At 44.2% G+C, this 23,018-nt stretch overlaps 2 protein-coding genes across 2 annotated transcripts; one reads left to right on the plus strand and one right to left on the minus strand.

Moving 5' to 3' along the window:
* Positions 1 to 7,250: 7,250 nt before the first annotated feature.
* LOC123138300 (armadillo repeat-containing protein 6) lies at positions 7,251 to 10,617 on the plus strand. Its single transcript, XM_044558251.1, has 8 exons — positions 7,251 to 7,469; positions 7,573 to 7,866; positions 8,044 to 8,327; positions 8,971 to 9,099; positions 9,457 to 9,579; positions 9,694 to 9,801; positions 9,889 to 10,067; positions 10,170 to 10,617. Exons 1-8 carry the CDS (start codon positions 7,337 to 7,339, stop codon positions 10,291 to 10,293), a joined length of 1,374 nt encoding a protein of 457 aa, XP_044414186.1. The 5' UTR covers positions 7,251 to 7,336; the 3' UTR covers positions 10,294 to 10,617.
* A 338-nt stretch (positions 10,618 to 10,955) lies between these two features.
* Positions 10,956 to 15,645, minus strand: LOC123138301 (peptidyl-prolyl cis-trans isomerase CYP40). The gene is made up of 10 exons (XM_044558252.1): positions 15,232 to 15,645; positions 13,206 to 13,706; positions 12,878 to 12,965; positions 12,724 to 12,776; positions 12,434 to 12,538; positions 11,826 to 11,901; positions 11,696 to 11,733; positions 11,499 to 11,612; positions 11,243 to 11,323; positions 10,956 to 11,159 (listed from the first exon to the last, which is right to left on the minus strand). Exons 1-9 carry the CDS (start codon positions 15,469 to 15,471, stop codon positions 11,312 to 11,314), a joined length of 1,227 nt encoding a protein of 408 aa, XP_044414187.1. The 5' UTR covers positions 15,472 to 15,645; the 3' UTR covers positions 10,956 to 11,159; positions 11,243 to 11,311.
* Between the last annotated feature and the right edge of the window lie 7,373 nt (positions 15,646 to 23,018).

A 23,018-nucleotide genomic window follows, 5' to 3' on the forward strand; every position in this document is an offset into this window, starting at 1 on the left:
GCTTGTAGGTTATGTCGAACGGGAGGAGCTCAATGGCCCATTTGGCAATCCGGCCCGTCGCGTCGCGGTTGTTTATAATGTCGTTAAGAGGTACTTCGGAGGCTACTGTTATTGAACACTCTTGAAAGTAGTGTCGCAGCTTCCGGGATGCCATAAACACCGCGTACGCTATCTTTTGATAATGCGGGTACCGTGACTTGCATGGAGTGAGGACAGTGGACACGTAGTAAACTGGTTTTTGAAGGGGGAATTTGTGTCCGTCCGTTTCTCGTTCGACGACGAGCACTGCGCTTACAACTTGATGAGTTGCCGCAATGTATAATAGCATTGGTTCGCCGATGTTAGGCACGGCCAGGACCGGGTTTGTTGCCAATATGGCTTTTATTTCTTCGAGCCCGGCCTGGTGGCATCCGTCCACTCGAAGTGTTCGGTGCGCCGGAGGAGGCGATAAAGGGGTAATGCCTTTTCTCCCAAGCGGGAGATAAAGCGGCTTAGAGCCGCCACGCATCCAGTCAATTTTGTATTTGTTTGAGGTCTTTTGGAATATCCAATTGTGACAGAGCTCGGATCTTGGCTGGGTTTGCTTCAATTCCTCTACCGGATACAATGAAGCCCAAGAGCTTTCCGGCTGGTACACTGAAAACGCATTTTTCCGGGTTAAGCTTGATGTCGTATGTCCGGAGGTTATCGAATGTGAGCCTCAAATCGTCTACAAGAGTTTCGACATGCTTGGTTTTGACGACCACGTCATCTACGTATGCCTCCACTGTTTTGCCGATCTGGTTTGCCAGACATGTCTGAATCATGCGCTGATATGTTGCGCCGGCGTTTTTGAGCCAGAAGGGCATTGTGTTGAAGCATAATGGGTCGTATGGGGTGATGAATGCCGTTGCGGCTTGGTCTAGCTCTGCCATCTTAATTTGATGGTAGCTGGAGTATGCGTCGAGGAAACACAACGAATCGTGTCCTGCGGTGGCGTCCATAATTTGATCGATGCGGGGGAGGGGGAAGGGATCCTTTGGATAAGCCTTGTTGAGGTCCTTGAAATCGACGCATAGGCGCCAGGATTTGTCCTTCTTTGGTACCATCACCAGGTTCACTAGCCAGTCTGGATGTTTTATGTCTCTGATGAATCCGGCCTCCGGTAGTTTGGCTAGCTCCTCTCCCATGCCTTGTCTCTTGGGTTCGGAGAAATGCCGAAGAGCCTGCTTGACAGGCTTGAATCCTTTTAGGATGTTTAGGCTGTGCTCGGCCAGCCTGCATAGGATTCCTGGCATGTCTGAAGGGTGCCAGGCAAAAATGTCCCAATTTTCACGTAGGAATTCTCGTAGTGCGGCGTCTACATCAGGGTTTAATTGCGCCCCGATGGAGGCGTTTTTGTAGGGTCCGTTGGGTGGACTTGGAATTTGACTATTTCGTCCGCCGGTTTAAAGGAGGTGGACTTGGATCTTTTATCGAGTATCACGTCGTCCATGTTCACCGTGGAGCGCAGTGCAGTCAGTTCTTCGGCCGCTAGGGCTTCGGAAAGTGCCTCAAGGGCCAGTGCGGCTGTCTTGTTTTCGGCGCGGAGTGCTATGTCTGGGTCACTAGCAAGAGTGATGATTCCGTTGGGTCCGGGCATTTTGAGCTTCATGTACCCGTAATGGGGTATTGCTTGAAAAATTGTGAATGCCTCTCGCCCTAATAGAGCGTGGTATCCGCTGCTGAACGGGGCCACTTGAAACGTGACCTCCTCGGATCTGTAATTATCCGGCGTGCCGAACACCACATCCAGTGTGATTTTTCCTGTACAGCACGCTTGCCGACTGGGGATTATTCCTCTAAAGGTTGTGTTGCTTCGCTCAATGCGGCTCCAGTCTATTTCCATTTTTCGAAGGGTTTCCTCATAAATGAGGTTCAATCCGCTGCCACCGTCCATGAGTACCTTGGTAAGTCGAAAGCCGTCCACTATTGGACTGAGGACCAATGCGGCTGGTGCTCGGGCTGTTCGGAATTTAGGTTCATCACTGGCATTAAAGGTAATAGCCGTGTCACTCCATGGGTTTATTGTTGCTACTTGGTAGACTTCGGCAAGGCTGCGGAGTGTTCGTTTCCGCATATTATTTGATGCGAAAGTCTCGAAGACTGTTAATACCGTACTGGTATCCCTGGGGTGGTGCTCTGTGAATTCTGGAGTTAGAAGCTCCTCGCCACTTCTGGCCACCTGCCGGAGTATCCAACATGCTCTAAGGCTATGAGTTGGTGTGGCGCCCTCTGTACTATGAATTTTACAGGGTCCATTGAGCCATCCCTCCAGTACGGTTCCATGCCCTATAGAGGGTTTTTGCTTTTTGGTGTTTAACCCAGGTGCCTGGCGATAATGCACCGTTTTATTTCGGACTGGGGTTGTATTCAGGGCCGGATTGTCCCAAAATTTTATTTCGGTTTTCCATGCGCTTTCCATCGCACAGTACTTTCGTACTATGGATGCCAAGTCGGCGAAGCGTGTAATTTCACGGCGACTTATGGCGTTGAGGATTCCCTTGTCCGTGCAATTATTGCAGAAGAATGAAATTGCATCCTCCTCGCGGCAGTCCTCTATCCTGTTCATAACCAGGAGGAATCTGGCCCAGTAATGGTGTACTGTTTCTGCGGGCTCTTGCCGAATTTGGGATAAATCCCTTATATTTGGGTGGGCGGGTGGAATTAAATCCGGAACCTCGCCCAATCTGAGACTCAGGGGCCAAGGAGTTTCCGAACTCGGAAGCTTGTGTTCTTGGATATCGTCCAATGAATCTAGCCCGCTGCCTGACTTTAGGTTCAGGGCTTGAGTGACGTCCTCCCCTCCGCGGGTATCCGGCTTGGAGGGATCGGGAATCCGGACATAACTAGTCCTTAAGATAGATGAAGGCTTGCCGCATTGTTCCTCCACCACTGCAACATGGTGGGTGACCTGGGGAGAGTTAATCTCTCTCAGATCGGGTTTAAGCCCAATTTGATCGTAGTCTGTAGCGACTCCCAGGGCGGCGATGCGATCCAAGAGCTCGTTTAAGGAAGAGAGCTCCATCGGATCTAGCTGCTCGGCGAGTTCCGAGTTGACGTGAAGATTGCTTTCGATGACCCGAGAAGTCATCGTCGGCGCGGCGGCCGAACAGGCGGTCATAAGAAAACCGCCTAGCCGGAGAGTTTGGCCGACAGCCAAAGCTCCTTTAGCAACAGTGCCGTCTTTAAAGACGGGATGAGGCATCCTTCCTGATGGCGACGGCACAACGGAACTCTCAATGAAAGCACCAATGTCGGTGTCAAAACCGGCGGATCTCGGGTAGGGGGTCCCGAACTGTGCGTCTAGGCGGATGGTAACAGGAGACAAGGGACACGATGTTTTTACCCAGGTTTGGGCCCTCTCGATGGAGGTAAAATCCTACTCCTGCTTGATTGATATTGATGATATGGGTAGTACAAGAGTAGATCTACCACGAGATCAGAGAGGCTAAACCCTAGAAGCTAGCCTATGGTATGATTGTTGTTCGTCCTACGGACTAAAACCCTCTGGTTTATATAGACACCGGAGAGGGCTAGGGTTACACAGAGTCGGTTACAATGGGAGGAGATCTACATATCCGTATCGCCAATCTTGCCTTCCACATCAAGGAAAGTCCCATCCGGACACGGGACGAAGTCTTCAATCTTGTATCTTCATAGTCCAGGAGTCCGGCCAAAGGTTATAGTCCGGTCATCCGGACACCCCCTAATCCGGGACTCCCTCAGTAGCCCAATCCATTTGAGGCAAAGGACAAACCAAAACGGTCTCTTATGATAAGCAAAGTGTTCTTGAGAGTGCATAGGAATTTCATCTAGTCACTTTCATCATGTTGGCTCAATTCGTGTTCGCTACTTTGATAATTTGGTATGTGGGTGGACGGGTGCTTAGGTGTTGTTCTTACTTGAACAAACCTCCTACTTATGATTAACCCCCTCGCAAGCATCCGCAACTACGAGAAAAGTATTAAGAATAAATTCTAACCATAGCATTAAACTTTTGGATCCAGTCGGTCCCTTACGGAATAGCGCATAAACTAGGGTTTAAGCTTCTGTCACTCTCACAACCCATCATCTAGTAACTACTCCACAATGCATTCCCTTAGGCCCAAATATGGTGAAGTGTCATGTAGTTGACGTTCACATGACACCACTAAGGGAATCACAACATACATATCATCAAAATATCGAACACATATCAAGTTCACATGATTCCTTGCAACATGATTTCTCCCGTGACCTCAAGAACAAAAGTAAATACTCACAAATGATAATCATGCTCAAGATAAGATGGGTATTAAATAGAATAATGGATCTGAACATATAATCTTCCACCAAATAAACCATATAGTAATCAACTACAAGATGTAATCAACACTACTAGTCACCCACAAGCACCAATCTATAGTTCCGGTGCAAAGATTGAACACAAGAGATGAACTAGGGTTTGAGAGAAGATGGTGTTGTTGAAGATGTTGATGGAGATTGCCCTCCCCAAGATGGGAGAGTTGTTGGTGATGATGATGATGATGATTTCCCCCTCCGGGAGGGAAGTCCCCTCGGCGGAATCGCTCCGCCGGATGGCAAAAGTGCTCCTGCCAAAGCCCCGCCTAAAGATGGCGGCGCCTCGTCCCGAAAGTCCTCTCCTTATTATTTTTTCTAGGTCAAAATGACTTATGTACCAGAAGAGGGGCACCGGAGGTGGGCCGAGGTGAGCATAACCCACCAGGGCGTGCCCAGGTGGGTTGTGCCCACCTGGTGGGCCCCCTCTGGTACTTACTTGCTCCAAAAATCCACATTTATTCCATTAAAAATCCTCGTAAAGTTTTAGCTCATTTGGAGTTGTGTGGAATAGGTAGTCTGACGTAGCTTTTCCAGGTTTAGATTTCCAGCTACTGGAATCCCCCCCTTGTGTGTACCTTGCATATCATGAGGGAAAAGGCATTAGAATTACTCCAAAAAGCATTATTATGCAATAAAACAACATAAATAACAATAGGTAAACATGATGCAAAATGGACGTATCAGGGGCTACTACAAGATAGCATCAACACTGGTGTGGAAGAGCAAGTAGCCATGTTCCTCCATGTTGTTGGTCATAACAAGAGGTTCAGGGTTATGCACAACATATTTAGGAGATCACTAGAGACCATTTCCAGGTACTTCGGGCAAGTGTTGTTCTTCCTCATCGCAAACAGTTCTGCTGGATCAACCGTATGCCTTGCATCGCACACACAACTAAAATCTGAACCATGTTTGATGCATCCATCATCGCAAATGTTTTGCACATTTTTGATGGTTTTCTTACACCACCGTTTGCGATTATTGCACCGCACACAGTTTCTCGAAGGGTCTCTGATGGTAGTGTCGCGTTAGCAGCATCCTGTAGTAGTGTATGCATGCCGGCCAGGTGTTCTTCCATCCTTCAGGAAAACAGGTATCATCTGGACGAGTTCGTTGGTAGGAACTATCCTAGGACTCCACGGGAACTATTTAATCTCAAACACTCCAGCCTTAAAAGTTACGATTGAGAGAGCATTTGGAGCTCTGAAGAATAGGTTTAAGATCCTGGATCAGAAGCCATTTCACACTTTCCCCACCCAGGTTAAGCTTGTTCTTACTTGTTGCATTCTACATAATTGGATCCTACAATGGGATTGTGATGAACTAATGCCGTGGGAGGAAGAGGTGAGCCTAACGATGTTGTTAGCTCCAACCATGGTGTGGTGGCATTTGACAACGAAGCCTAAAAGAACAAAAGGAAGAAGTGCGCATAGACAATATGGGATAACCATGAAGGATTTGAAGAAGAAGAAGACGAAGAAGAAGAAGAAGAAGAAGAAGAAGAAGAAGAAGAAGAAGAAGAAGAAGAGCAAGAGCAATAGCAGAAGAGAAGAAGAAGAAGCCGAAGAAGAAGACAAAGAAACATCAGCAGAACAAGAAGAGGACGTGGATGGACTTCCAACAAGTTCGACATCGATGAACTTTCCCCTATTGAGCCATTTGACTGTTATATCTGTACTTATATTTGTTAGTAGTTAGGATGAACTGTAATTTGTTCCCTAGCTAGGACGGAAACTATCTTCAGATCGTGTATGGTAAGGTCACTACTAGTGAGAAGTGGTGGTAGCACCTTATGCAGCTTGCAATCAAACATCGTGTAGTTTGTGCGCCCAGTGCAACGCATGTAACAAAACGGCGGGTGTTGCAATCAAACATCCCTCATGCAGCCAACCTAAATGCGGGCAACCAAACTATGTGCATACACTGATTTTTGGCCTGTTTTACCTCAGTCAGACTCATCTAAAACACATATGCAAAGAGGGGAAAAGATGGTGCATGTAACCAAACACGCCCCAAGATTATCCCCTCCACCTCCTCTTCCACCCATCGTCATTCAACTATTGGTGGCCAATGATATGGTTGCTCTATTATTATGATGGTCGAATACCTGCAATTCTGGTCTTCCATTCTGTTCGAACAACATCGTCAATAGATGATGTAGATATAAAAATAACTAACCTTTACATCTCCAAGATCTCAAAACACACCTCCAACAAATGACGTAGATGTAAAAAAAATTACATCACCTGCTCCAAGTGATGTAAAATACAACACTTGAAGATGCAAATTTACACCTTCAACCGCTGGAGATGTAACCTGGATGCAAAACGACAAGCCGCGCGGCAACCCGACCGCTTTGAAATTTCCCCTCCCTTCCCTCGACTGGACGCCTCCCTCGATCCGCACCCTGCCGTCGGCAGATCCGGCCTTCCCACCCACGCCGCCGCCGGATCTGCCGCCCAACGCCTCTAAATCACTGTCGTGTCGCCGCTTCGCTACTGCCACTCCGCCGCCCTGTTGCTCGTCTCCAAGCTCACTAGTTGCCCGTTGTTCGTCTCTATGCTCGGTCGCCGCTCGTCCTCAAGCTTGGCCGCCACCTCCAGTGTCCTCAAGCTCGGCCGCTGATCGTCTCGATCCGCCGCCGCTATGCCGCCGAACAAGTTTTACATTATCTATTATACATCATCTGTTGGAGACAAGTTTTACGTCACCAAATATACATCATTAGTTGGAGTTGGCCCTTTTTTAAAAGATGTAAAAACTCACTTTCTGGTGATGTAAATTATGCAACACCTACTTTTACATCTCCAAATAATCGTTCTGTTTGAGCATCGTTTGAAATTCGAAATTGAAACCGCCCCCTGCCGCACGTCACCAAAGGGGGGAAACGGAAACCCACCAAGCCTTCTCCCCTTCTTCGTTCTATTCACTCCGTCGCTCGGCACTCTAGGCAACGAACAAGCGGGGCAAGAACATGGCGATCGCGATCTCGCAGGAGGCCTTCGATGACATGGTCCGGGAGAACATGGAGGACCTCGGGATGGACCCCGACGAGGCCCTCGCCGACGCCGTCGACGCCCTCACCCTCCAGGGCGCCAACCTCTCCGGTACCCACGAACCCACTCCCCGTCCTCCCCAGGGCTTCAGATCTCTGATCTTTCTTGCCCGCGCGATCACGCGGTGGGCTGAACCTCTCGCCACCTCCTGCAGGGATCATCAGGCGCGTGCCTGGGGACGCCGCGGCGGAGGAGGTGAACCCGGTGATGCGGGTGCTGGACGAACTGAAGGCCTCCTCCAGCGGCAGGTCGGGGGAGGATCTTGACAGGCTGCTCTCTTTGCTCGACGAGTTGCTCGAGCTGTGCTCCGGCGAGGGGGCGGAGAATGCGGCCGTGGCGGCGCGGAACGGCGGCGTGGAGGCGCTCATCGCCCTGTGCGCTTCGGCTGGGGTTACACAGCAGAGACTGCTTGCTTCGGGCTTGAAGGCGCTGAGCTCCCTGATCCGTGGTATGTTGCTGTCCTCGCAAATGTTCTTGGATTGGAGGATGTTCCATTGATTTTGTGTTCCGCAAAGGATACAGTATATGTGAGGATTTTAGTTTTCTCCATATGATCTAGTAGCCATCTACCAGAACAACATTCTCTGGTCGTTGTCTGACATTTTGGGATGAACTCAATCTGCAGATGTTGGGAGCACTGAAAAGTTCAGGCAAAGCCAAGGGTCCAAAATTGTCATGGATATCTTGAAAGGAGCCCTGGAAAAATCTGATATACTGGATGGTGGTTTTAGTGTTGTGGCAACGGCATCTGCTGGCAATGAAGTCGTGAAAGACGCCTTTATGGACTTGAAGGTTGACGAACTCATTCTGGAGGTTATGAGGAACAAATCAAATAGTAAAGTGCAAAGCGTGTATGATGCCATACGTGTTCTGTTGACACCTGATGATAACCGAGTGGTGGCTTCTCAAGTATGTCCTATATGCTTGTAGAATCATGTGAAGATTTGATATAATTTTAATTTTACATTAGCAAGTGCATCACTTTGATTTGCATATTTATTACTCGGTTTGAATTTGACAATCATGAATCAGTTTACCGGAGATAAATCCATATGGGGGAAATTAGATTGAGTTATAATAAGGTGCTGTCTGTATGAGATGCATAGGGAGCTAAATTAGGTGTTAAGATAGAAATTTTGCAGTTTTATTTTAACTGCAATCTAGCATGATGTAGAAATTTTGGTGGACCCTCTGAATTTAGTTGGATTTCATATCCGCAGAAAAATATTGACATGATCTTCTGGTGATGATTAGATACTAGACATAATGTTCACAAAAAATAATAGCCAACTTGGTATCACATGGTTTCATGTTCTGAACATCCTGGTTTCTCAATGTCATCGGCACATATACATCTTGCATTCTTGCTTGCAAGTTGACACTGTAATTTACTCATATATCACCCAATACATTTGATATGATTTAATATTTTCAGTTTATGACTTGGTCATAAAGTCGTGTACTTTAATAATTTGTCTGTTAAGGAACTAGGCCTTCCTGTACGAATGAAGTTTGGATCCAAAGAGATGAAATTGACAGACTTGTGATGCAGGTATATGGATATTCACGGAAATTTGCAGAAATTGGTGTCGCAGAAGTTCTTGTCATCGCACTCCGTGAGCAAGTTGCTCCATCCAGCTTACCATCAGCTTGTGCTGCTTTGAAGGCAATTGCTGTTAATGTAAGAATAAACTACGATATATACATATCCCATAAATGATAGTTAAAAAGTTTTTTGTTATGGTTTGAATTTCCACTGTAGTGAGGCTCCATTTTTTCTGGGGTAATTTTTAGTATCATCAGTTTATAAACTTTATCTGGCCAATAGAATATGAATTGCAGGCAACTAAGCATACATGAAAAGCTTGATGTTCATAAAATTTCCGACATGTTATTGCTCTTCCTTTTACTTTTGGCCCCGTGTATCAAAAACTTATTTCCTATATGCCTATATGGAATTGTGATAATAAATAAAACAAGTCATTTACCCTGAATGCTTATGAGAACATCACCATCTTTAGTTCTGGTGTCACCACAGGAAGAAATATGCCGGTCCATATCTGAAAATGGTGGGATTGATGTGCTTCTTAAGTGCATCGATGAGGCTGGCGTACAGAAGAACAAAGTTATAGCAAAATCTTGCTGCTCTTTGCTGTCTAAGGTATGGTAGTATGGCACAGCACTGCAACATTATCGTACCACAGGACTCCCTTCTTTTTGTATGAGAACAATCCTACTTTATTTAAATCAAACTTACATCACATTCTTCTTGAAGCTGGCTGGAAGTGATGCAAACAAGGCCAATATCATTCAGCAAGATGGTTTTGACAAGTTCTTGAAGTTAGCGTCCAGATTTTCTGAAGACCCGTCAGTAATACAGGAGGTAATACACACAAATGTGCAATACTGAAGAATCCGTATACTGTATGAGCCACTTCCATATCCTGTAACGAGCTAACTGAATGTGCAGGTAATGTCTATCGTGCAAGTCCTTACATTGCGGTCACCAGAACATGCAGCACGTGCAGTCGCGCTAGGCTACGGCACTCTGGCCATACATACAATGCAAAAGTTCCCCTCCTCCGCGCTGACTCAGAAGCAAGCATGCCTTATGATTCGCAATCTCGTGGTCAGAAACCCTGAAAACAGGTACGATGTAGAAGCCACATCCCTCCGAAATCTGCAGCTGCAGCTGGTTTTTCCTTCATGCTTCTACTTTCTTCTCTGAAACGCTTGTTTTTACCACCGCAGGACGATCTTGCTCAACGAAGGTGTGGAGAAGCTTATCAGGAAAGCCAAGGCAATACATGGAAGCTGCAAAGCTGCCGCCACAGATGCCCTGAGAGACCTGGGCTTGGACAACTACAATGCGTAGAAAACCTACATAGCCTACCGTGTGTAAAGTTTGCCTGTCTGAGGATGTTTTAGAAGAATGTATGTTGTGTTCGGGTTCATGGAACTGGGCTGCCACGGTTATGTCTGCTTCTGGTTCCATTTTTGTGGGAATTTTGAATTGTGTGGTTACATGGTCTGGTTACGTACGTATGTTCGAAGTTTTAACCAATGAACAGAAATATTGTGACCTGCTGCATGAACTAGTTGGAAAAATTCACCACCTGCCGGTTACATGTTCTGGTTTGGTACGTATGTTCAAATTTTATGGTCTGGTTAGGTATGTATGTTCAAATTTTATGTACTCCATCTGGTTTTTGAACTGCTGATGCGTTGCATATGGGCATAACTAACTTGTTTGGATTGGGTACTTTCTTGTTTAGATTGGATACTTCAAATTCATCTGCATAGATTTACGACAATGGCCAACTATTGTCTAGTCTGAACCCTGAACGGTGTGGCACCTCTGGTTGTTGAATTTGTCATGTGTCATTCCTATCTGAATTATGCAGTGTCATACAGTCATTGCACGTAAAGGCTCGCACCATTCAACTGGGTGGTTTTGGTAGGGTTCTTGGGGGCTCCAAATGCATGGGCCAAGTGCAAAGATAATAAGCAAACAGAATGTAAAAAGGACATGTCATGTTGTCGACAATGTTTCATCAATTCTCGCAAAATGTGTTTTGCCAAAAGAAGTTGTCGAGATATCCAAGAGTTGAAGTCAATGAAAGACATTTCTTTCGACAGCATTGCTACCAGTTCTATACTAACACAAAAGGTTCAGGTGCCCCCACTGTTTTCAGCCGTCCACTGGGAGTTATTTCTCCCGTCCAAACTCCATCAGTATAACTGCAAAGAATAAAACATGAAGTCAAAATGCATAGACAAACTACAAGCCCGGCGAAATAAGTGCAGTAGGTTCTAAGAATAACCTGAAGTTTTTCACAGGGCAGCTCCCAGCATGTGTGACAGACGAAACAATGGAAAGGCTCACTTGGGCATCAGTTTTTATCCTACAACAACGACAAAAAAGATCATCAGTTACGCAGAAAATGAAAGAATCTGGTCTGGCCCATATTTCACAACATCAGCATTTGACGGCCAAATAGTTCCTTATCTGTTGTTTCTGTGCCCAAAGGTCCAAACCAAAGAATTTAAATGGCGATGGATGTGGTATTAGGAAAGTACTTCGCCACTTTTCTCTGAAGTTGCAGCCAATACTTCTTCACTTTTCTCTGAACTTCCTGACGTCTCGAACATCTTGGAAAATGCCTTCCGCTCCAGATTGCGTCTGTCAGTAACCTGGGGTAATCACGGATGATAAGTCAGCAACATCTTGTATGAACAGTCGTTAGTCCCAAAATTCATAACCACAATGAACTGACCTTCTTCTTTGCAGCAGCCAGCTCCCGTTTGATTCCTCCTGAGGATCAGAAATACAAAAGCCAACATTCTTAGCTGCAAATGGGAAAAATTGTACTAATAGTCAATGAGGGGGCAACAGGATATACAAACCATCGTTTGGCTCCAACTCCAACGCACGCTGGAAGCTCTCAACTGCAGCATCAATATTCTTGAGTACCATGCGTGCCTGCATTCCAATACCTTATTATTGACAAGCCAAGTTTGAAGATGACGAGCAGCCAGTAAGATTTAATATTCCCAGCACCAACACCCAAGGATTATAAATATTGCACCACGGATAGCAAGAATGTAAGTTTTACCCGCTCCATTCCAAAATACTTGTCATGGTTTTAGTTCAAAACCACAACAAGTATTTTGGAACGGAGGGAGTAGAATGTAGTGCGCATAGACATAAAAGGATGCTCAAGTGGCACAGATGCACATCTTCAATTTTTTGACAGAAATGCACATCTTCAATTTTTTGACAGAAATGCACATCTTCATGTCCAACATATAAAGTAAGATGTACTCAACAATGAACACATGCAAATAAGCCAGTTTGATTTCACATAAATGCAAGTAGTTTGACCGTATAAGTTTAACACAGGGAAGCTAAACTGCGCTAGTCATAGTTTTGTCAAAACATGTTTGTAGTGCATATAATTTCCGCAACATTTGGTCCGTGGATAGTATATTACATGGACGTGTTTAACACTGACCTGTCCTTGACGGAAAAAAGCTTTTGCGTTGCCCTCTGTTTCACGCAGTGCAAAGTCTGCATCTAACAAAGCACCCTCCACATCTCCCAGCTTCAGTTTGCATGCCTGAAGAAGTTACAGGTGACTTCCATATACTAGGAAGAGACAATGATTTTACAAGGAAAAAAGCCTCTAGATTCACATGACGAAACACAAATGATGTACCAAATAGAATTTCTCTAAATGTAGTACTATAGAGGGACATGCATTTGTGATCTGTCCATGAACAAGTGGCAGAAAGTTGAACTTACAGAACTATTTGTGAGTATAATTGACTTTGTTTTCCGCAGTGCTGAGCTGTTCTCTGCACATTAACAGGTTGTTAGGATTAGCAAGTAAAATGCAAATCTATCCATAAGCACCTTAACAAAAGTAAACAGCGATAAGAAACAAAAGAACAGCTACCTTGATCTATCTCTTCTTTCTCCCAGCAAATATCTAAATACCGCATAGCTTTTCTGTACTTTCTGAGTGCAGCCTTGTAATCATGTTTCTGTAGAGAGGCAGAAACTTCAGTTGTAAGTTCCAAACAGGAATCAAGGTAGGTGTAGTATTTTTAAAATTTAAGATGATATGTTTACCCATTTTATTAGTTCATCTACACTTTAGCCAAAGAGTTGGGCAATACATGTTATTAATGCATTATATGCAACGACAATAAAAACTTCCTCATGTGAACCAAATGACTAGCAAAAATATGAACAGGAAGTGCAGTCCATTGAGCAATGCGAACCTTAAAATTTTCATTTCCGAAAGACTTTGCAGAATCAACGGCATTAATCCACCACAAAACGTCTGCAGGCTTTTCATCGAGGTCAATGGGCCAATCAGGATACATGTCACCATCTTTGAAGAAATTTGCAACTCCTTCAGTTGAACCTTCTGGCAGTTCCCCACAATCAACAATAACAATATCATCAGTTGGAAGGTCAGCTTCTCCAGCACAAACATGCTCCATTGCGCGAACCACTCCCATCCCTTTTACAACCCTCCCGAAAACAACATGTTTCCTATCAAGGTGTGGTGTTCGGGTGGTAGTGATGAAAAACTGAGATCCATTTGTGTTGGGACCAGAATTCGCCATTGATAACATCCCTTTCCTCTCATGCTTCAAAACAAAATTCTCATCCTCAAAATTCAATCCATATATTGATTCGCCCCCAGTCCCATCACCAGCAGTTATATCTCCACCTTGCACCATAAAACCCTTGATGATACGATGAAAAGATGAGCCCTGGAGAGTAAAAGTTACCCAAAAAATAAGTAGTTGAAGGGTTAAAGATCCCATACTTTACAGAAGTAAAAGATATCCTTCAGTGGTCCCCAAAGGAAAAATCATTGTTACCATGAAGAATAACCAACTCTAGTTCATATAACAAAGGCTTGTCTTGGCCATTCTTTCAGAAAAAAAAGAATTATAAACTTAAATTCAGACGTTAGGATAATGCTAACTCTGTACAGTTAACAACAAGATTACCACCATTCTCTTACTAGAAAATGGAAAGTAATTTGGTGGCTGCAAATGAAAGTGAGGCAATCTTGCCTTCTGTCTACGAAAGAAAATGGGCAATAGAGGATAGCAAACATGTGCTAGTCTCTGCCACTACGAAGCAAACGGTACAAAAGTGCCGTTATCCAAAGTTGGATCTCTGTCGCTCCAACAGTTAAGTGGGAGACTTATCACTACTTCAATAATGCTGTGCTCCACTTATGTGTTTCTGCCACATTATCATCCCAATTTATGGTTGAAGTTGAAGACCCTAAGCTTTAAAATGCCAAGTCTCACTTAAGCATGTTAACTTATTTATCAGTTCAGAACTATCACCAGAAAATAGTAAATCCACATTGACCACATAATATTATTTTGCAACCACTCAGTTTGTCCTTGACTGGGACACTTGAAGCATACAACAACTAATGCAGAGCTAGGTCTACTTGGTTCTGACAGATCCTGCTTCAAGGATAATCTACAACCAAATTGTGCCAAGAAAAAATTGCCAGAGGCTGAGACCATATATGCAGTTGGTGAGACTTGATATATGTCCAAAATTAGAAAAATCACAAGGTACTTTCTCTACCTAATGAACTCCATATGACCACATAAAACCCTGTTTAACCATACCAGAATCTCTTTTCATAGTCCACTATTCTATTGCCAACCATACACACCCAGTTGGCCAAAAAAGAACCAGTTTTCCTACAAACTAGGGTGCATCCAATTTTCAGCAAGTGCATCAAGAGACCAGAAAGGCAGAAACAGAAGCAAGTGTTGGCCATATTGTACCAGCACCAGTGGTGGGCACTAGTACATGAAGCATATTACCAGTAGTATGCCAAAGCAGGTATACACATACAGTTTAAAAGCAACATGGCTAATTGGAAAGTTACAAGCACTAGTTATGCACACTGAAGAAAGCAGTAGCAGTAGTAAGAAAGACAGCAAAAGCAAAATCGCCCAATCAAAGCAAAAGGCCTCCAAGGACTCATGTTTGGCTGATAAATCGCCAGCCATGGACAGAATCACAGTTCGTGCAATAAAACTATCCAACCCGAAATCGCTGAACCGAGAACCGGGTTACCTGATGCCGAACAATCTATGCGACTATGCGCAAAAGGCACATTTGAGAGTGTTCGGAATCGAACTAATAGGAAGGGGGTACCTCGCTCGAGCACCCGCACCACTAAACCCAACCGGAACCTGAAAATCTAGTGCGAACTACTGTAGCACGACTGCACAGGGGGAGCCAGACGGGATAAACCTTGTAGTGGAGCCGCGCGCCGGTGGCGGCGCTGACGCCCTTCTCCCCGGTGCAGAGCGCGCGGAAGTTCTCGGCCGTGCGCGGCACCACGGAGGCGTAGAGATCCATCACGATCCGGCCCTCCATCTCGCCGCCGATGCTGACGTCGAAGTAGCACCTCGGGTTGCTCACCTCCGCGGCGGCCGCCGCCGCCGGGGCCTGGGCCGCCAGAGCCGCGGCGCCCTCTCCCTCGCCCTCCATCGCCGCGCTGAGCGGGAGCAACCCTAGAGGTACGGAGGGACTTCTCGGCGGTGGCGGCGCTGCGAGTAAAGCAAGGGGCGGCGTGCTTCGGGGAGAGCGAGGAGAGTGGGGTGGTGCGGTGCTGCGTTTGCGTACGGTGGGTAGGGGCGTGGGGCAGTGTCAGTGTGGGTGTGTGTGGGTGATTCAAATAAGGAGGGTGGGGAACAGGGAAAAGGGGAGGGGGTTTGGGTGGACAATTTTGTGATGCCACTGTTTGCCCGAGGCGCGTGGGCCTGTTTGGTCTACCCGAGAATATGCGGTTTTCTATCTGAAAAAACACTGCCTAGATAAAAGTGTTTTTCAACTGTGAACATCTACAACCACAAATACCAAAATCCCGCCCCAAACGCCCCGTGGATGCGCCCTCACGCGCGTCCGTGGACAGTGACCAGACAACACACAAAAAACAATTTTACAATCATAAACACCATTTTCAAATCACCAAATCCATATTATTACATGCAACGTAAAACCTAATCTAAGCGGAGCTCATCCATCTTCGTTGTGTCCATGTCCGGCGACCGGTTATGCCCCTCAAGAGTGTTGGTCTGGTGCCGACAAGGTAGAGTACACTACTAGGGAAAACCCTAGCAGTAGCGCTGGTTTTGTGCTCACTAGTAGCACGGGTAGGCGCGCTACTAATAAGGCGCTACAACTATTGCTTAGCAGTAACGCGTGCCCGCCCGCGCTACTGCTAGGACAAATAGCTGCAGCGTTTGTTCAGTACCACACTACTGCTAAGGTAACTACTTGCAGCGTATTTTTTGTCCATCGCTACTAGTACTTTTTTTTACTTTTTTTTATTTTTAGTGTATTTATGCGCCATCGTACAAATTTTGGTACAATATCAGTTATGAGGTTTATATCATTATGTCCATAACAGTGTCAAATGAAGGTGGATTAGGTTCAAGTGGAGGCAATATGTGGTGCATGTCAAAAGTATGCTACTAATCCAAACTTGATCTAGTTTGGACTAATAGTACTTTCGATGTGCACCACATGTTGCCTCCACTTGAATCTAATCCGCCAGCACAAGCTATTTAATCATCATCATAGTCATTATTATCAACAGTATTTATTTAATCACCACTAACACTAGCTAATAATAATCATCATAGTCATTACCACCAACACTAGCTATTTTATCATCATAGTAATATAGTGTAGCACATCATCATCCTCAAACTCATTTTTAGCTAGCTAATCACTCCTGCTGCTCTCTCGTAGGTAAAATAACATGAAACATGTATAGCTCTCCTCCTTGATCAAGCTGGAGCATGCAGATGAACCTGTCTCCTAATCGTGGGTAGCACATCTGTTTGCTGCCCCCTAGTACTTCTGCGCTCCCCCATCACATATTTGGTCCAGTCTTGCACTGTTAAGCATCCGTCGCTAATCTTGAATGCACTAAAATAATCTGTAGGATATCTTGGCCGTAAGCTGATAATACTCATGGTACCTTTAGTCTCGATCCCATAAGGCACAACATTCATCAGGAGTCCCTGTTGAAGAACATCGTATGGTAACATACTTAGCAATGAAGTTTAGTTTCAAAAATAATGTATGGAAAAGATGCACTGAGATGACAAATAGTAAAAATCTTACCATCCTTCCTAAATAGATGTGACCGTAGTTCATTACGAACACTATTGGTCGCACATTTTCAGTACTAACATTTCTAAATACAGGAAGAAAGTTTGTCTTGACAGTATCAAGATCCTCAAGCCATGAAACATAATGACTGAGCTCCTCGCAGTTGAGTTCAGCCCCAGGACAGTATACGGTCATGTCTACCAAGCGCTGGACATGTTTGCTTGCACCGAAATAAGATGACAATACAAATTAGTTGTCAACTATTTTTGAATAAACAATATCAAAGACATAAATATGGTTGAGAAACTTACATAATGGTATAACTGGAGGCGTCTGCACATCGACTCAGATGTCGGTATTACCTTCAATATCATCTTCCGGACGAATATCAAAGGTGATAACCATATCAGGCTCAAATGCATAAGTCTTGCATAGTGCTCGCCATGTTTTGCATCCAAAATAGGTGTATTCATCTGAATTGTATAATTTTGCATGGAAAATATAACCATGCTCGGTCTTCAAGTAAACTTTCTTTTCCTCCATACTATGACTGAAACCTATCTTATCCAATACAAAAACTCTTGCATGGCAGGGGATACGCTAGTAGAATAGTAAAAAAGATATAAGTTGAAGCAAATGAAGCAGATGTCATGCTTAATTACGAAAAAAGACTTGTCGTTGTGACTTACTGTATCCACTTCGAAGTTCTCGTCCAGCTTGATGCTGAAGCGCCTATCATCATCTAGGAAGATTCCGTCGCACAGGCCGCGCTTGTCTTCGCAGTATTTGCAAATACCGAAATCCTTTTCGTCGTCAGACATTTCCTATGTTCATAGTTAAAACATTAATTGAAAATCGATCGAAGACAACTACCAAGATACTCAACAGTAACCTGCAAACATGACCAGCCACTTGGATATTGAGCAACACAAGATATACATTTCAAAATATCTTATAGGACTCAAATTAGCATGCATTCAATAAGCAAAAGTAAATCATCTCATACGTCCGTACATCGTCGAATATTATCACTAATACATCACGAATAGTGTCATACATATAACATCACTAATACAACTAAAACCCTAGCACACGACGGGTATCGGCGCGGGCGGTGCACACCCACAGAGAAGGAACCATCACGGGATCATAGCGCCAGTGAGATCCCCGGAGAACCTGCCAGGTATTGGAGAACGGCCTGTGCTCCAACGCAAACAAGTAGCGACGGACGTGCGCGTCCTCCTCACTGACACGGTGACGCACCACCTCCGCGGAGTCCTCGAGCCTCTGGATCGTCACTGGCCCACGCGACCGCCACCAAAGAAGGTTCGGGTCAACGACAGGCTGGCTCCTCACCAACCTGCGCCCCCGGTAGGTAGCACCTCCCAGTACCACCTCGGCGGAGCCCAGTCCCGTACATGGCCCATCTGGTCAAGCAGGTGTCGTCCTCCACCGACTCGACGACGAGGATGCGAGATAGGCATCGTCCACGTCGATGCGGGAAAAATTGCTTTAACTAAAAAAATAGCAACAAGTTCTTACTAACATGTTCTATTAATTCAATTAGTTCTTACTGAAAATAAACTTACTATAAATAAAAATAAACTAGTACCTAGCTAATTAGTACCTAGTTCTTACTAACTAATTAGTACCTAGGAACTACTGCTAAGGGTTCATACTAACTAACTAACTAACACTAAATTAACTAACTAACACTAAAAATAGCCTAGGGTTCATACTAACTAGCACTAAATAGCTAGGGTTCATACTAAGCAAATTAACAAGAGGGATCAGAAGGGGAGAGTGCTTACAAAGGGCCGGGAGAGAGATGGGGTCGGGGGAGACGGCGGCGAGGCGGGGTCGGGGGAGATGGCGGCGAGGCGGGGTCGGGGGAGACGGCGATGAAGCGGGGTCGGGGGAGACGGCGGCGAGGCGGGTCGAGGGAGACGGCGGCGAGGCGGGGTCGGGGGAGATGGTCGCGAGGCGGGGTCGGGGGAGACGGCGGCGAGATGGCGGCAAGGCGGAGGCGACGAGGGGGAGAAGAGAGAGTGGTGAATTGGGGGAGGAAGAGGAGGGAATCAAGCCGCGCGGGGGGTTAGGTGAGAATAGATTTAACAGTAGCATGGGAGGGGAAAACGCGCTGCTGCTAAAATCGGTAGTAGTAGCGCCGTTTCTAGAAGGGCGCTACTACTATACCTAGCACGTCGGGAACGGTGTGGCAATTATAGTAGTAGCACGTTCAGTTCCTGCCGCGCTACTGCTAAGGGGGTAACAGTAGCGCGGTTTTGGCAGACGCGCTACTGCTAATTAGCAGTAGCGCCTCATTTTAACACGCGCTACTGGTAAGTTTCTGTGTATAAGGTTTTCCCTAGTAGTGGTAGGACATGGGACACAGGCAGGCTCACGGGACTCAAGGAGGTGCCGTCTCCCATGCCCCACTGTTCCTTGTCGAAGTCCGGAACCTTCACAACATTGGTGGACATGAAATCAATGATGGATATGTCTTGGGAGGAGTTGGCGGCGTCCACCACGATGTGGTTGAAGCGGCCGGGGTGGGCGTACACCACACGGCGCACCGGAGAATGCGACTTCGCCTCGCCAACGTCCACCGTTGTGAGGGCTACCGCCACCTCCTGCGCCTGCTACCTCGCATGGCGAGCACGCTGCGCCATATTTGCGTCGGCGGACGCTCATGCGTTCACCTATGCCTCGGCACACCTACAAAGTGGTTGCACATCCCGTCGTGTTTGGACGCCAGGCGACCGTAACGCCTCCAGTGAGGAAAAGACAACAAACCTCGCGCTGGATCCATGCGCCATTTGGGTGGACATAATGAATTCCTGACAGAAGGAGTCCGAGCACTGCCGTCGGGCGGCCTCCTCCCGGGAGCGGCGGAGCGCAAGGCGGACGGTCAAATCCATCTGCGTGGGATGAGCTCATATGGAATATCGCATATAGGTAGGTATGATGGACTCATATGGAATAACTTTGGGTTTAAGGAACTGGATGCACACGCAGTGTTTCCGATTAGTACAGGTGAAGGCTAGCAAAAGATACTAAGCAAGCACCATATGTTGGAGGATCCATAAAAATATAACTTCTATACAAATATACCCAAACATAACTCATTATGTGGTCTTCCTTGTCCAACTTCAACTAATTTGCAGAAATTTGAAAATAATTAATGGGGCTCACAATCATAGAAGATGCCCAAGATAGTATATTTACATGTGAAATCTCTCTTCCTTCAATATTCTTTCATGAATTGTTCAAGTGACCAATGCTATGTTTGCTAACTTTCAATAAATTTTACCACCTATACTTCTTATATGTGAAGTCATTACTCTACATGGGGTTAGCATATGAAACATATATAATTTCAAATTTATGATATTCAATTCATTCAACCATTTACTCATAGGATATAAGTGAAGCACGACAGTAAATGACAAACCACTCCAAAAAGATATAAGTGAAGACCAATGAGTAGTCAAATAATTAAGTAGCTATGTGAAGACTCTCTCTCATAACAAAATAGATCTTAAATATTTTATTCAAACAACAAGCAAAACAAAATAAATTGACATTCCAAGGATAGCACATATCATATGAAGAAGCAAAAACTTAGGCTCAACCAAAATTGACTCGTCATTGTTGAAGAAGAAAGGTGAGATGCCAACCGGAGAATACCCAAGCTTAGATGCTTGATACTTCTTAAAATATTAACTAGGGATGCCTTGGGCATACCCAAGCTTGAGCTCTTGTGTCTCCTTAATTCCTCTTGTATCACGGTTTCCCTAAAACTTCATCCACACAAAACTCAACAAGAACTCGTGAGATAAGTTAGTATAAATCAATGTAATAACCTTATCATTCTCTATTGTAGCAAATCACTAAAATTATAATTTGACATTGCATACTAAATGCCTCTGCATCTTTAATACTCATACCCTCAAATAGAATCATTAAACAAGCAATCATATGCAAACAATGCAATCATAAAAGCAATCTGTCTAAAGGATAGACTATAAAGGATGCAAGAATATTCATACTTCTATAACTCCAAAAATTCTGAAAAATTACCACATTGTAGATTTTTTTGTAGCTTATTGTGTAAAAATTTCAAGATTTTATCATGTTCTGACTATTCATAAATATTCAAAACATAACAACAAACTTTCTGTTTCCAAACAACAACATATAGAGTTGCAAATTAAGCATGGTAAAGGCTATACTTGACACTTTTATTGAAATAAAAGATGAAAAACATTACTCTAAATAACACCAAGCAAATCCTAACAAAAGAAAATGATGCTCCAAGCAAAATACATATCATGTGACGAATAAAAATATAGCTCCAAGTAAGGTTACCGATAATGTTCGAGCGAAAGAGGGGATGCCTTCCGGGGCATCCCCAAGCTTAGTTGCTTGGTTATTCCTTGAATATTACCTTGTGGTGCCTTGGGCATCCCCAAGCTTAGGGTCTTGCCACTCCATATTCTCCTCATGTCGATATCTCACCCAAAACTTAACGGAACTTCGCGAGATAGGTTAGTATGATAAAGCAAATCATTCACTTGGGTGCTGTCAAAGAAAAGATTCATAATTGTTATCACACAATTACTACTGTAGATTATCATTACCATGGTTTATATCACTTAATATAAGCTATGGAAACACTAAAACAAGCAAACTATGCATTGAAAACATAATCTACCAAAAATAGAACTGTCTTTAATAATCTCAACAATAACCATACTTCTATAGATTCAAAAATTCTGAAAATTAGGAAAATGTGGGAAATTTGTATATCAATTATGTGTAAAAACATTCAGAGCAAAAGCACGTTTATGTGAATTTAGAAAATCCCAAAACTAGGCGCAAAGGTTTCTGATTTTCATAGAATCAAGTCAACTATCATCCACACTATCCCAAAGGCTTCACTTGGCACTTTATTGAAACAAAAGCTATAAAACATCATTACTATAGTATATTAATCATGTGGAAACAAAAAAATAGTAGGTATAAGTATTGGGTTGTCTCCGAACAAGCGCTTTTCTTTAATGCCTTTTTAGCTAGGCATGATGATTTCAATGGTGCTCACATAGAAGTAAAGAATTGAAACACAAATAGAGCATCATGAATCACATGGCAAGCATATTTAAGTCTAACCCACTTCCTATGCATAGGGATTTTGTGAGCAAAAAATTTATGGGAATAAGAATGAACTGGCATAGGAAGGCAAAACAACCATAACTCCAAAACTTTCAACACATAGAGAGGAAACTTGCTATTGTTGAGATATGTAAAAGCATATGTTCCTCTCTCATAGTAATTTTCAGTAGAATCATGAAGAAATTCAACAATATAACTATCACAAAAATCATTCTTTTCATGATCCACATGCATAAAAAATTATTACTCTCGACATAAGCAAATAAAATCTCATCAATAATAGTGGGAGCAAATTCAACAAAATAGCTATCATGAGATACTTGATTAAAATCATGATGACAAGTTTCATGGTTATTAGTATTCTTTATAACATAGGTGTCATCACAATAATCATCATAGATAGCAACTTTTCTCTCATTAAAATCAATTAGAACCTCTTCAAAATAGTGGAATCATCATTAAATAAAGTCATGACCTCTCTGAAACCACTTTTATCAATATTGTAACAAGATTCAACACCCTCCAAAATAGTGGGATCATTAACTAGAGTTGACACTCTTCCAAACCTTCATCAATATAATCATCATAAATAGGAGGTATGCTATCATCATAATAAATTTGCTCATCAAAGCTTGGGGGGCTAAAAATATCATGTTCATCAAATATAGCATCCCCAAACTTATGGCTTTGCATATCATTAGCATCATGGTTATCCAAAGATTTCATACTAACAACATTGC

This window comes from Triticum aestivum, chromosome 6B (genome assembly GCF_018294505.1).
Source record: "Triticum aestivum cultivar Chinese Spring chromosome 6B, IWGSC CS RefSeq v2.1, whole genome shotgun sequence".
Taxonomy (NCBI): Eukaryota; Viridiplantae; Streptophyta; class Magnoliopsida; order Poales; family Poaceae; genus Triticum; species Triticum aestivum.

Excerpts from the sequence above, each read along its gene's own strand:
- LOC123138300 (XM_044558251.1), top strand. The coding sequence starts at position 7,337 with ATGGCGATCGCGATCTCGCAGGAGGCCTTCGATGACATGGTCCGGGAG. Across the intron at positions 7,470-7,572 it reads CCAGGGCGCCAACCTCTCCG|GGATCATCAGGCGCGTGCCT; the intron begins GTACCCACGAAC and ends CACCTCCTGCAG. Across the intron at positions 9,802-9,888 it reads ACCCGTCAGTAATACAGGAG|GTAATGTCTATCGTGCAAGT; the intron begins GTAATACACACA and ends CTGAATGTGCAG.
- LOC123138301 (XM_044558252.1), bottom strand. The coding sequence starts at position 15,471 with ATGGAGGGCGAGGGAGAGGGCGCCGCGGCTCTGGCGGCCCAGGCCCCG. Across the intron at positions 11,902-12,433 it reads CTTTTTTCCGTCAAGGACAG|GCACGCATGGTACTCAAGAA; the intron begins GTCAGTGTTAAA and ends ATTGGAATGCAG. Across the intron at positions 11,734-11,825 it reads GGAGTTGGAGCCAAACGATG|GAGGAATCAAACGGGAGCTG; the intron begins GTTTGTATATCC and ends TCTGATCCTCAG.